The sequence below is a fragment of the Thalassophryne amazonica genome, chromosome 21 (genome assembly GCF_902500255.1).
Source record: "Thalassophryne amazonica chromosome 21, fThaAma1.1, whole genome shotgun sequence".
NCBI lineage: Eukaryota > Metazoa > Chordata > Actinopteri > Batrachoidiformes > Batrachoididae > Thalassophryne > Thalassophryne amazonica.
This window is the reverse complement of record NC_047123.1, coordinates 32362614-32375535: the sequence shown is the minus strand read 5'-3', so window position 1 is coordinate 32375535 and position 12922 is coordinate 32362614. Positions and strand designations below refer to the sequence as shown.

The window sequence follows — 12922 nt, the reverse complement described above, 5'->3', positions numbered from 1 at the left end:
CTCATTGAGAGGTTGACTTGTCATACTATTGTAGACGTTTTATGATTACAAGGAAATGAATTCAGCATCTGGCCAATACCCGATACTGGTATTGTGATTGGCGCATCCCTACTTATTACATATTTACTCGTAATACGAGTGACATGCACAATGTTGATGCCGTTGACTAGTATTTTCAATGGATGACATTCTACATATATCAAAGGTCATAATAACTGGGAGTTCAATTATTTTACATATTTATATGTAAATCAATAGAGTAAAGGATGTAACCACTCATTACTTAGTTGTCATCTATTAATCACATTTGAGAGAAAATGTCTTATGATATTAATAGCTGATAATGATTCTGTTGTGATGCCAACTTTACAGAAGTTTTCATTACAATTCAACAGAGAATAATTAAGAAATTTCAGAAACATATAAGATTCCTTCATTACATCAGTGAAAGTTTTTCTTTTCTATCCGACCACTTGAATCGAGTGCAATTTTGTAATGGTTGAGGGCCCATGTGTGCAGTATCATGTGTGGGTGTTAGGTGAGCTACTCAGTGTTAGAAAATTGCAGAAATTAAAACTGGAGAAAGTACATCTGAGGAGAACTGTAAGCATTCATACATGTGAAGTCCTGCGTTCCATTTATGTTCCATTTACAGATGATGGAGGCCACTGTGCTCATTGGGACCTTCAAAGCAGCAGAAATGTTTCTGTACCCTTCCCGAGATTTGTGCCTCAAAACCTGTCTCAGAGGTCTACAGACAATTCCTTTGACTTCATGCTTGGTCTGTGCTCTGAGTGTGTGGTGGACTTCAATTAAGCTGTAGAAACAGCTCAAGGATGATCAGTGGAAACAGGATGCACCTGAGCTCAATTTTGAGTTTCATGGCAAAGGCTGTGAATACTTTTGTGTGATTACTTACTTTTGTGTTTTTATAAATTTGGAAAAATCTAAAAAAAAACAAAAAAACCCAAAACTCATATTGTCATTATAGGGTATTGTGTGTAGATTTTTTGAGTAAAAACATGAATCAATTTTGGAACAAGGCTGTAACAACATAAAATGTGGAAAACGTGAAACTTTGTGAAAACTTTTCAGATGCACTGTATAATGAGAACGAGGAGACTTGGTGGCAGACTGAAGAAGTACGGGAAAATACAAGGAGGAAGAGACCAGCAAAAAAAAAAAAAAAAGTGGAGTTATCAAAGAGAAGAAAGTAGAGAGGAGTACCAGGAGATGAAGTGTAAGGTGAAGAGACAGGTGGGCAAAGGGTAAAGATGTCACTGTACAGGAAGTTGAACATGAAGTAGTGAGAAAAGGCCTCGTACCAATTGACCAGAGAGAAAGAGCTGGAAAGGATGAGTAGCAAGTCTTGAGAACGCAGATGGATGTGTGCTGACAAATGAGAGTGTGTTGAGCAGGTGGAAGTAGTATTTTGAGGAGCACATGAATGAAAAAAATGAGAGGGGGATAATGAAGTGCAAAGGATGAGTAAATAGAGTGTCAGGTCCAGATATCATACCAGTGGATGCTTGGAGATATCTAAGAGAGGTTGCAGCCCACTTTTTCACAAGACTGGTGAACGAAAACTTGTGACACCCGAGGAGTGGAGAAGAAGTGTACTCACCCGGATTTTTATTTACAATTGGGGTAATGTGCAAACCTACAGGAACTACAGAGGCAGAAAAACGATCAGAAATGAGAAACAGTCATGGAAGCCAAGCTGAGAAGAGTGGTTTAGATGTGTGAGAAGAGATGGAGACGTACTGACTCCATGATTTGTGGATGTGCAGAGGAGGGATGCGGGTATATCGAGAGACGGATGCTGAGGATGGAGATGAAGACCAACAGATGTGGTGGTGCAAATGGTTGGTGTGACATTTCAGGCCAATGCCGGCAGCGAACACAAGGAGGCGCTGTGTGAACTTTGCATAAAAATCAACACTTGTTCCCTGAAGGGCACAGTCCGTGTGGGTTTCTCGACATGGCACTCTTTCACTTAATATCCAGCTGGGCTGTTCAGGCGCTTTTATTTCTCTTAATTCTGTTTTTCATCGTGTTTGTCGCGTTCTGTTTGTACATTAAAAGTATTCACATGAAGTATGACCACATACCGGGACCACCCAGAGACAGGTAAGAGGGGCTGCTGCGAGCTCACCAAACCGCATTTTTTTTTTTCACCGTCAGTTTTATCGGTAACTTTTTCTTGTTTTTGTCATCATGGCAGTTTTTTGCTCGGACATATCCCAACGATCAGGAGGGAAATGCAAAGTGGACGAGTTGTGCACGAAAAGTTCCTGCAATGGTAAGTACGGATGCGCTATTACGCACAGAAACCTGAACATATATATTAATAAACGTGGAAATGAACTGGACTTAATGGTGGTCGAAGCTGCCTCACCCTTTGCTCGTGTTACATAATGACTGTGTTCGGCCAAGGTCCAACTTTTGACTGCTGCTGTGTGTTGGCCCACAGAGAGGTGCGCAACTGGCGGCCCAAGGGCAGGATATGATCCCCACATTTAATAAAAACGGCCCTCATAGAATGTTACGGGTCTCCAGGACCAGTGTTGAGACCTACGAGATAATTATTATCAATTATTTTGCACAGGGCTGAGACGTACGGGCCTGTTTGCAGGATGAATGCGCTGCATCATGTTGCTTTGCTTGTGACCTGCCCAGAAACGACAAAGGTAAATACCTCACTTAAACTACAGTGTGTATGGGTCTAAATTCAGTTTTAAAAATTGTCCCACAATGCCAACTATTGTTGGTTTATGAAATATTTGTATTTGCCTTGATGATACAATAAAAATATGTATTCTTTTAAATATTCACTTTTTTCAATGTCTTCTTTTTTCAGGAAATTCTGATGTCTCCCAAATACCCAAAAGATAATTTTCAGTACAAAAGGATCTTCAACCTGTTTGGTCAAAGGTGATGTCATTGGCTTTGTCTGATGACGTGTACAACATTTACTACTCTGTATTATGCCTCAGGGATGCAGATAATATCAGTTCAGGCTAACTGAGTAAGAATATATTGTATTTACAGGTTTGGGCCAATAAAATGTTACCACTTTTTTAATTCGTACAATTTCCAAAATAACAAAGATTTCTTTTTCATTTTCAGGAATAGGAATTCCTGAAAATGAAAAAGAAATGTTGAGATGTGGAGGAGTTTAAGTATCTCGGGGTCTTGTTCACGAGTGAGGGACGGATGGAGCGTGAGATCGATAGATGGATCGGTGCAGCATCTGCAGTGATGCGGTCGCTGTATCGGACCGTCGTGGTGAAGAGAGAGCTGAGTAGGGGGGTAAAGCTCTCGATTTACCGATCGATCTACGTTCCGATCCTCACCTATGGTCATGAGATTTGGCTCATGACCGAAAGAACGAGATTGCGAGTACAAGCGGCCGAGATGAGTTTTCTCTGCAGGGTGGCTGGGCGCTCCCTTAGAGATAGGGTGAGGAGCTCAGTCACTCGGGAGGAGCTCGGAGTCGAGCCGCTGCTCCTCCACGTCGAAAGGAGTCAGTTGAGTTGGCTCGGGCATCTTTTCCGGATGCCCACTGGACGCCTCGCTGGAGAGGTGTTCCAGGCACGTCCCATTGGGAGGAGGCCCTGGGGAAGACCCAGGACACGCTGGAGGGACTACATCTCTCGGCTGGCTTGGGAACGCCTTGGGGTTCCCCCGGAGGAGCTGGGGGAGGTGTGTGTGGATCGGGACGTCTGGGCGGCTTTGCTTGAGCTGCTGTCCCCGCGACCTGACTCCGGATAAAGCGGAAGAAAATGGATGGATGGATGTTGAGATGTGTGGCGATGTCATCACAAACTTCAATGTGCATGTTGCAGCTGTAATCCAAAGAACAGGAACATGGATTGAACATGTCATCAATTACTGACCTGTGCGGAAAACAAGAGACAAAGTGGGAAACCTTTGATATCAAATGTTAATTTGATGCTTCTGTTACAAGTCTGTAAATAAGATTTTCGAATAAGTTCTCTTTTCAAAAACTTGTCAGTGGAACAAAGCGTGGCATCCAGCTGGGGACACAGCGGTTGGGATCATCACGACAATGTGCGTGCAAGTGCGCGGATCAAAGTCGTGCAACTGTCAGGGGGCCTTAACCCTTCTAAAAGTATTCAGTTTTGTTCTGAAGGTTCCTTGGCAATGGCCTGATTACAGCACTGGACCATGAGGTGTGGTACAAACAACGTCGGATCATGGACCCTGCCTTCAGCAGTCTGTGAGTTTGTTTTTTAATCTTTTGCACACGTCAAAGTGCAACAACTCATGAAGTTGGAGACAGCATGTGAAATAATCTGTTTTACTTTGTGCAGTGTTTGATATGACTGCAGGTCCTGTTCACAAAAGACTGCATCTATTAAGTGTCTGGATGGTTGCATGTATTTATTTTTTGCTGTATCTACCATCTTTTCCAGGTATCTCAGAGGTCTAATGGGTACCTTCAATGAAAGAGCAGAAAAATTAATGGAAAAACTTTCAGAACTGGCTGAATGTAAAACTGAGGCACCAATGCTTCACTTGGTCAACTGTGTTACCCTAGATGTCATCTGCAAGGTACTGTACCATGTTGAAGGTACTTCAGGAAGAAATCCAGAGTTTTAGTGAAGGACAAGGTCATCAAGAAACATGAAATTACTCAATCCACAATAAATAGGAAAAAATAAACAAACCCAAACTGCTGTATCAAATTTCAGGTTTTGTTTAGTTTTTACTTGCAGTAAACTGGTTTTCAAATGGTTGTCCAGCATCAGTTCATTGAAACTGCTTAGAAACCTTCTCTATCATCACCAAACCTGTTATCTTTCCAGTGGGTTGAAATGGTTCTAAATCATCACTGATGTCTTAAACTGGCTTTAGTATGGTCAGAAATAATCAAACTTTGGTCCATTAAGCAAAGATGGGAAGTTTGAAACAGCTTTTAAGGCACTTTAATTGGGTTTTAAAGCAGGTAATAGCTTTTGGATTAGTTTTCAACCACTCTGAACAAAGGTAACTGGTTCAGACAGGTTAAACAGGAGATAATCTGGTTTTGCCAGCTGGATATCTTTAGATTTGTTGTTTCGTCAAAACAAGCCATTTCAAATTACTTCACTGTGGTTGGGGAAGTTGTGGATATTCTTAAAAATTTCTTAATCTCATAATTATTATTTTTAAATTAATCAAACATTTGCTTTAGCCCTACACTTTGAACCATCTGAGACCAGAATATTTTTTTTTAACTCAGAAATCTTCAGTCACTTTGTCATATATTTAAAAATGCTGAGTCATGGCTTGTTAGGAATCTTGTACATTTTCCTTCAATCGTGACTGTTGTGTTTCAGGTTGCTTTTGGAGTTGATTTAGACCTGTTGAGGAAGGCATCGCCTTTCCCGAAAGCCATTGAAAAATGTCTGATAGGGCTGATTCACTATGCCAGAGATCTCACGTTCGAGGTGTGAGTTCAGTGTTCGTTTTAAATTGATGTTTCTGCTGTTGATGTTTTGTAAAGTGTCCAAAAACATTGCATGGTCCATTTCCAGTATTATCCAAAGAACTGGCAGTTCATTAAGGAAGTGAAGGAGGCCTGTCGGCTACTTCGCACAACTGGAGCAAAGTGGATCAACGAAAGACGAACCGCCATTCGAAATGGGGAGGACGTCCCCAAAGACATCCTCACACAGATCATCGAAACTGCTGCAAAAGGTTTTAGTCCCGCAATAAATCAATGTTCTAAGGTCAAAAAGTATTCCATGTTCAGACACAATACACAGGATATGTAGAGGCATAGTTTTCACTGTTGGCTGTGTCTGGGTTTCTTGGTCTCAATTTGCGTGTCTTCATGAGTGTACATAATTTTGAAATAATACTGTGAATATTTTGAAAACATTACTTGTTAAATTCCATTTTGTTCTCATTATAGAGGAAATCATGACAGAAGAAGATGAAGAGTTTATGCTGGACAATTTTGTGACCTTCTTCATTGCTGGTAAGATTTTGCTTTTTGTGGGTTGAAGTGTCCAAAATCAGCCAATAATGTAGGTTCTAGATTAATGACTTCTAAATTCAAAGATTCAGCCAGATTTCTGTTGGAGGGTGATTTATGATCGTCTCAGACTCCCTGAAGTGCCTGTGGGTACAGTGAAAAATCGTAAATTTCTTCGCTGTTAAACCAGTTTGTTTCCGAGGGCCTCTGTGAGGGTTCATTACTTGAGGGCAAAAATTGGGCTTCATTTTGACTAAAACTATTTCAGAGAGTGTCTTTTATTTTGGTTGTGGTTGGTAGAGATTATGTGTTTTTGGTGGAGAGCAGAGTTCCATTTTGTGCAGCCCAGCCCTTCTCAAAGTTTCAGTGTGGTGTTGAGGGCGCCTGCTACAGGGGGCGTGTTAAAACTTTGAATACAGTTTCTGTGCAAATCAGAAATAGCTGTTTTCTTTGTGGCTGTTTGTAAGATACTCAAGTTAACTGTATTATTTTTTTATTCTTTTAGGTCAAGAAACAACAGCTAACCTCCTTTCTTTTTGCATCATGGAATTAGGAAGACATCCTGATATCCTGGAAAAGTAAGACGTTATACCTCGATGAATATTTGATACTGGAGACACTGAACAGTGACTTATTCAGCTGTTTTATTTGTCAGATTGAGGAAAGAGGTGGATGATGTCATTGGAATGAAAAGGGACATAAATTTTGACGATCTGGGGAACTTGGTGTACCTCTCTCAGGTATACATATTTTTAATGTAACAGTGCCTCCTAGAGGTCTATCTGTCTATCTATATATATATACACACACACACACACACACACACACACACACACACACACACACACACACACACACACACACACACACACACACACACACACACACACACACACACACACACACACACACACACACACACACACAGTGGGGTAAAAAGTATGTAGTCAGTCCCTGATTGTGCAAGGTTTCCTACTTAGGAAGATGAGAGAGGTCTGTAATTTTCAACATAGGTACACTTCAACTGTGAGAGACAAAATGAGAAAAAACAAAAATTCCAGGAAATCACATTGTAGGATTTTTAAAGAATTTATTTGTAAATTATGGTGGAAAAAAGTATTTGTTCACCCACAAACAAGCAAGATTTCTGGCTCTGACAAACCTGTAACTTCAATTTCAAGTCAGTTTCAATTTATTTTCATTTATATAGCGCCAAATCACAACAGAGTTGCCTCTAACTTCTTTAAGAAGCTCTTCTGTCCTCCACCTGTTACCTGTATTAATGGCATCTGTTGGAACTCATTATCTGTATAAAAGACACCTATCCACAGCCTCAAACTGTCAGACTCCAAACTCAACCATGGCCAAGACCAAAGAGCTGTGAAAGGACAGCAGGAAGAAAATTGTAGATGTGCATCAGGCTGGGAAGAGTGAATCTACAATAGTCAAGCAGGTTGGTGTGAATAAATCAACTGTGGGAGCAACTGTAAGAAAATGGAAGACATACAAGACCATTGATAATCTCCCTCGATCTGGGGCTCCATGTAAGATGTCATTCCGTGGGGTCAAAATGATCATGAGAACAGTGAACAAAAATCCCAGAACTACATGGAGGGACCTGATGAAGGACCTGCAGAGAGCTGGGACCAAAATAACAAAGGCTACACACTACGCAGAGAGGGACTCAAATCTTGCAGTGCCAGGCGTGTCCTCCTGCTTAAGCCAGTACGTGTCCAGGCCTGTCTGAAGTTTGCCAGAGGGAATATGGATGATCCAGAAGAGGACTGGGAGAATATTTTGTGGTCAGATGAAACCAAAATAGAACATTATGGTAAAAACTCAACTCATCTTGTTTGGAGGAAGAAGAATGCTGAGTTGCATTCCAAGAACACCCTATCTACTGTGAAGCATGGGGGTGGAAACATCATGCTTTGGGGCTGTTTTTCTACAAAGGGGACAGGATGACTGATCTGTGTTAAGGGAAGAATGAACGTGGCCATGTATCATGAGATTTTAAGCCTGAACCTCTTTCCATCAGTGAGAGCATTGAAGATGCAACGTGGCTGGGTCTTCCAGCATGACAATGATCCCAAACACACCGCTCAGGCAATAAAGGAGTGGCTCCGTAAAAAGCGTTTCAAGGTCCTGGTGTGGCCAAGCCACTCTCCAGACCTCAACCCCATAGAAAATTTGTTGAGCGAGTTGAAAGTCCGTGTTGCCCAGCGACAGCCCCAAAACATCACTGCTCTAGAGGAGATCTGCATGGAGGAATGGGCCAAAATACCAGCTACAGTGTGTGCAAACCTGGTGAAGACTTATTCTGCGTTCACACCGGGCGCAATCAGACGCTACAAATTCGCGGGGTCGCGTGGCGACGGACGCGCCTCCTTCGCCCGGTGTGTCGCTCTGCTTAGGTGGACTTTCGCTGCAAAAATTCGTCCCGGTGCATCATCAAATAGGAGGAGCTGCCATTCCGCTCTCGTTAAGTCATCATGACGGCCCTTGATCACATGGAACGAGTTGTTGTGAAACGCTCCCAATACAGAGAGTATCATTATTTGCTGCAGGAGCTTCATCTGGATGACGGCCGCTTTCAGCGGTCCTTCCGCCTCTGCGGGACCCAGTTTGAGGACCAACTGTCCCGTTCACGCGCGCACATGTAAACAATAAAAAAAAAAAAAGAAAGAAACTCCGCTGCTTGCTGCAGCTCACTCTTCCCCAAAAAAACTCTGTCATAATTGTGTTTAGAAACCAGTCACCATTTGTTTTATTATACATCTGTGTAGTTAATTAATAAAATATTCTCCACACAGACGATTCGCTCGCACGTGCATGAAAAAAAAAGAGAAAGAAACTCCGCGGCTTGCTGTGAGGCTGCTCCTCGCTCTTTCCCAAAAAACTCTGTCATAATTGTCTTTAGAAACCAGTCACGATTATACATATGTGTAGGTAATAAGTAAAATAATGTCCATGGACCCTCGCTCGCACACGTATAACAAAAAGAAAAAGAAACTCCGCTCCCCCTGCTGTGGTGCTGCTGCTCGCGCCAAAAACTCTCTCATAATTGTGAAATAAAGGACAAAAGAGACATAGGTCCTGCTCACAGGCTGCTACCAGAGACAGGACATGTTCACATCTTCAGTTAAACTCCAGACATCTCCACGTCACTACATATCCAGTCCCTGATTGGTCATCGCGGCGCGACGAGACGAAAAAGTTCAGATTTTTCAACTTGGGGAGGAGGGCGACACGATGTGACGCGACGCAATATTGCACTACAAACGCGTAAAACGCTCAAAAACGCTTCACTCGCATCCATCGCGTCGCGCTGCGCGGTTTGGCGCCAAAACGCGTCCTTACATAGGGATTACATGGCAACCTGTGGCTGCAGTCGCTCGCGTCGCGCCCGGAAACATTTGACCTCTGTCATTGCCAATAAAGATTATGTTATAAAGTATTGAGCTGAAGTTTTGTTATTGACCAAATACTTATTTTCCACCATAATTTACAAATAAATTCTTTAAAAATCCTACAATGTAATTTCCTGGATTTTTTTTCCCCTCATTTTGTCTCTCACAGTTGAAGTGTACCTATGTTGAAAATTACAGACCTCTCTCATCTTTCTAAGTAGGAGAACTTGCAGAATTAGGGACAGACTAAATACTTTTTGGCCCCACTGTATATATATCACTCCTCACTCACAATGGGGTGTCAAACCTATGTGCCAAATTTGGTTTTGATGCATCAAAGTACTGCTGAGATATGAAGTGACTTCCTGTTGGGCTGCTTCCCCTCCAAATTTAATTGGCTGTGACAGATGAATGCTTGGAAAAATCAAATGGAGATAAAGACAGAGTTGTGGGGTAGAGCAAAAGAGTAACTGTGACAATTTTCTTGAAGATTAGAAAAAAATGTGGCCTTTGTAACATTTATAGACTTTTTCATAAAATCTAATAAGGTAGAAAATGTAGAACAGCAGGAATTGACGTCATTGAACTCTGCTTGATCCAATGAATCCAACGCTGTGATTTTTAAAATAACAGACGTATGGTTCAAGTTGTCTGTATAAACACATCTCCATATTTGACCTGTAGGTGATGATAAAGCACTGGAGATGAACACATGAAATGGCAGGACTGTCCTGAGTGAAGATCCAAAATTTCACAACTTTTTACCACACAGCTGACAAGAAACGTGTTTCTATATTACCTCAAGAACATCACAAATCCAGAGCTGAAATATCAAATCAGGATAATTAAATCTCAAAGAAAAATGTCTTAATGAAATTATCAACTGTATAACCCTCATACCAGGTCCTAAAGGAGACTCTGAGGATTTACCCCGTAGCTCCTGGTACGTCTCGAGAGATACAAAAAGACCTCGTTATAGATGGGATCCACATTCCAGCAGGATTGACCATTTTTGTAAGTACTTTATTATTATTATTATGTGTGTGTTTCTAACAATCTGTAACAACTTATACATGGTGTAAATGTTTGATTATTTAGTTTGACTCCTTTGTGACTGGGAGGATGGAAAAATTCTTCAAGGACCCGCTCAAATTTGATCCTGACAGGTTTCACCCAGATGCTCCGAAGTAAGCAGTAGAAACATTTCTCATGGATTAATTTTTGTTTTTACACATCTCAATACTGGAAATGCAGTTTTAAAATGATATTCTCTGTTTGTACAAGGCCTTATTACTGTTACTACCCCTTTGCTCTCGGTCCACGCTCTTGCCTGGGTAAGACCTTTGCTCAGGTGGGTAGCGATACGGAAATGCAAATGGTCGATGCTTACGAATGTAGTAAATGAAACTAACATGTGCTGGGCTGATTGCAGATGGAAGCTAAAGTGGTGATGGCCAAACTGCTGCAGAGGTTTGAGTTCACGCTCGTTCCAGGACAGACCTTTGACATCTTGGACACCGGCACTCTCAGACCAAAGAGCGGAGTGGTGTGCACCGTCCAACAGAGAAAATAAATGGCCATGCAACAAACTAGTGTTAATGGTACTATTGTGATGTTAACACAATGTACCTTTAGGACATTGTTTGCCAAAATTTGTCCGGTTTCCTTGTTAAACAAATGACAAACTCACCCACATCAAACAAAACATGTTTAAATATCAAATAGAAAAAGACATCATTGGTTGCCGCTTTCTTTCAGTGCTGTTTAGATTCACTAGATGTCCTCTAACAGTTGTGTAGTTTATTTAAACACAGGCTATATTTGCAGGGTAGTTGCACATGAAATACAATATAGGGTCAATGTGATGGCACTAAATTATAATTATTAGTAATTACAATAAAATTATTGGTAATTAGATTATAAATATGAATTATAATTAGTCATTTTAAAAATAAATCCTTGGAATTTAGAAAAGGGGTTACGACCCTTAAACCAAGAATGGTGGTGTTATTTTACTGTGTCCTATGAAGTTGATCCACAAATAACCAGAAGTCAAGAACATGCAATGTTAATTTCCAAAGGTCACCAATTTTGGAAATCCAAGATGGTGGCCACAACCACCATTGAGGAAAAAAACGAAATATTGTTTTTTTGTATTTCTCATTTCACAAACTTTCTAAAAAAATATTTAGTTTACCAAATCTCCAAAATTGTTTAAAGAAATTACACAAGGAACATGTTTCTAAAGGTTGCTGATTTTGGTAATGCAGGATGGTGGCCATAACAACCTTTACATTTTTTTTTTTTTGTATTCCTTGTATCATAAGCTTTCTAAAAATGTATAGTTTACAAAATTCCCCCCCCCCCCCCCCAAAAAATAAAAATTACACAAGGAACCATTATTTCCAAAGGTCACCAATTTTAGAAATCCAAGATGGCAGCTGTAATGCCCTTAAAACTTTTGATATATATATATTTAATTTCTTATTTCATAAGCTTTCTAAAAAAATGTGTACTTTACTAAATCTCCAAAAACTTTTCACAAATTTACACAAGGAACGTCACTATTTCCTAAGGTTGCCAATTTTGGAAATCCAAGATGGCGGCCATAACTTAAGAAAAATTAGAATGTTATTTGTTGTATTCCTCATGTCACAAGCTTTCTAAAAAATATGTAGTTGATCAAATCTCCAAAAAACCTTTAAAGAAATTACACAAGGAACATATTTCTGAAGGATGCCGATTTCAGTAATTCAAGATAGTAGCCATAACAATCTTTTTTAAAAAAAGGAAACATTGTTTTTTGAATTCCTTATTTCATAAGCTTTGTAAAAAATGTGAAGTTTTCCAAATCTCCAATAATTTTTAAAAAGACCTTTGAATAATTACATAAGGCACCTGACTAAAGTAAGGGCCCCTTCACACATAACACGAAAGATGCAGAAACCGGAAGAAAATCCGTGAACCAAAAAGGAAATGGGAAACCACAAAACATTCCACCTGCTGTCGAAAGGGATGCACGGTTTGGACAGGTGTGCACGATACTGCGTCGCCAGTTTCATGCATGCTCGTGTTCACGCGCACGAACACAATGCGAGCATGTGGAAGGTCGCGCACACAGCAGCGGAGCACAAAAATTAATAAAACACCACAATTTATAATACTTGATTCCTGTTATAAAGAGCGGATTTAGCCTCCACCTAGACGTACACCAGGAAGTAATGAAATGACGTGGATTAGTGTTCTCTCATGTTTTACATGAACTACCTGATGCGCTCGTCTCATGAAGAGCCGGCCTCTCGCGTCGTGAACACATCAGCAGGCATAGTATGTCCAGCGTGCAGTGATCCGCTACAAATGTGTTTTACCATCTACCGAGTGTGCAAACCTGGTGAAGACTTAGAGGAAACATTTGGCCTCTGTCATTGCCAACAAAGATTATGTTACAAAGTATTGAGTACTGATTTTCCACCATAATTTACAAATAAATTCTTTAAAAATCCTACAATGTGATTTCCTGGAATTT

At 40.6% G+C, this 12922-nt stretch overlaps 1 protein-coding gene across 1 annotated transcript; it reads left to right on the top strand.

The window, feature by feature from the left end:
• The first annotated feature begins 1961 nt into the window (after window positions 1-1961).
• Window positions 1962-12862, top strand: LOC117503520 (cholesterol 24-hydroxylase-like). The gene is made up of 15 exons (XM_034162782.1): window positions 1962-2130; window positions 2225-2302; window positions 2609-2690; window positions 2861-2934; window positions 4157-4243; window positions 4440-4578; window positions 5346-5456; window positions 5544-5706; window positions 5924-5989; window positions 6492-6564; window positions 6642-6726; window positions 10300-10410; window positions 10495-10583; window positions 10681-10747; window positions 10829-12862. Exons 1-15 carry the CDS (start codon window positions 1982-1984, stop codon window positions 10967-10969), a joined length of 1515 nt encoding a protein of 504 aa, XP_034018673.1. The 5' UTR covers window positions 1962-1981; the 3' UTR covers window positions 10970-12862.
• The last annotated feature ends 60 nt before the right edge of the window (window positions 12863-12922 follow it).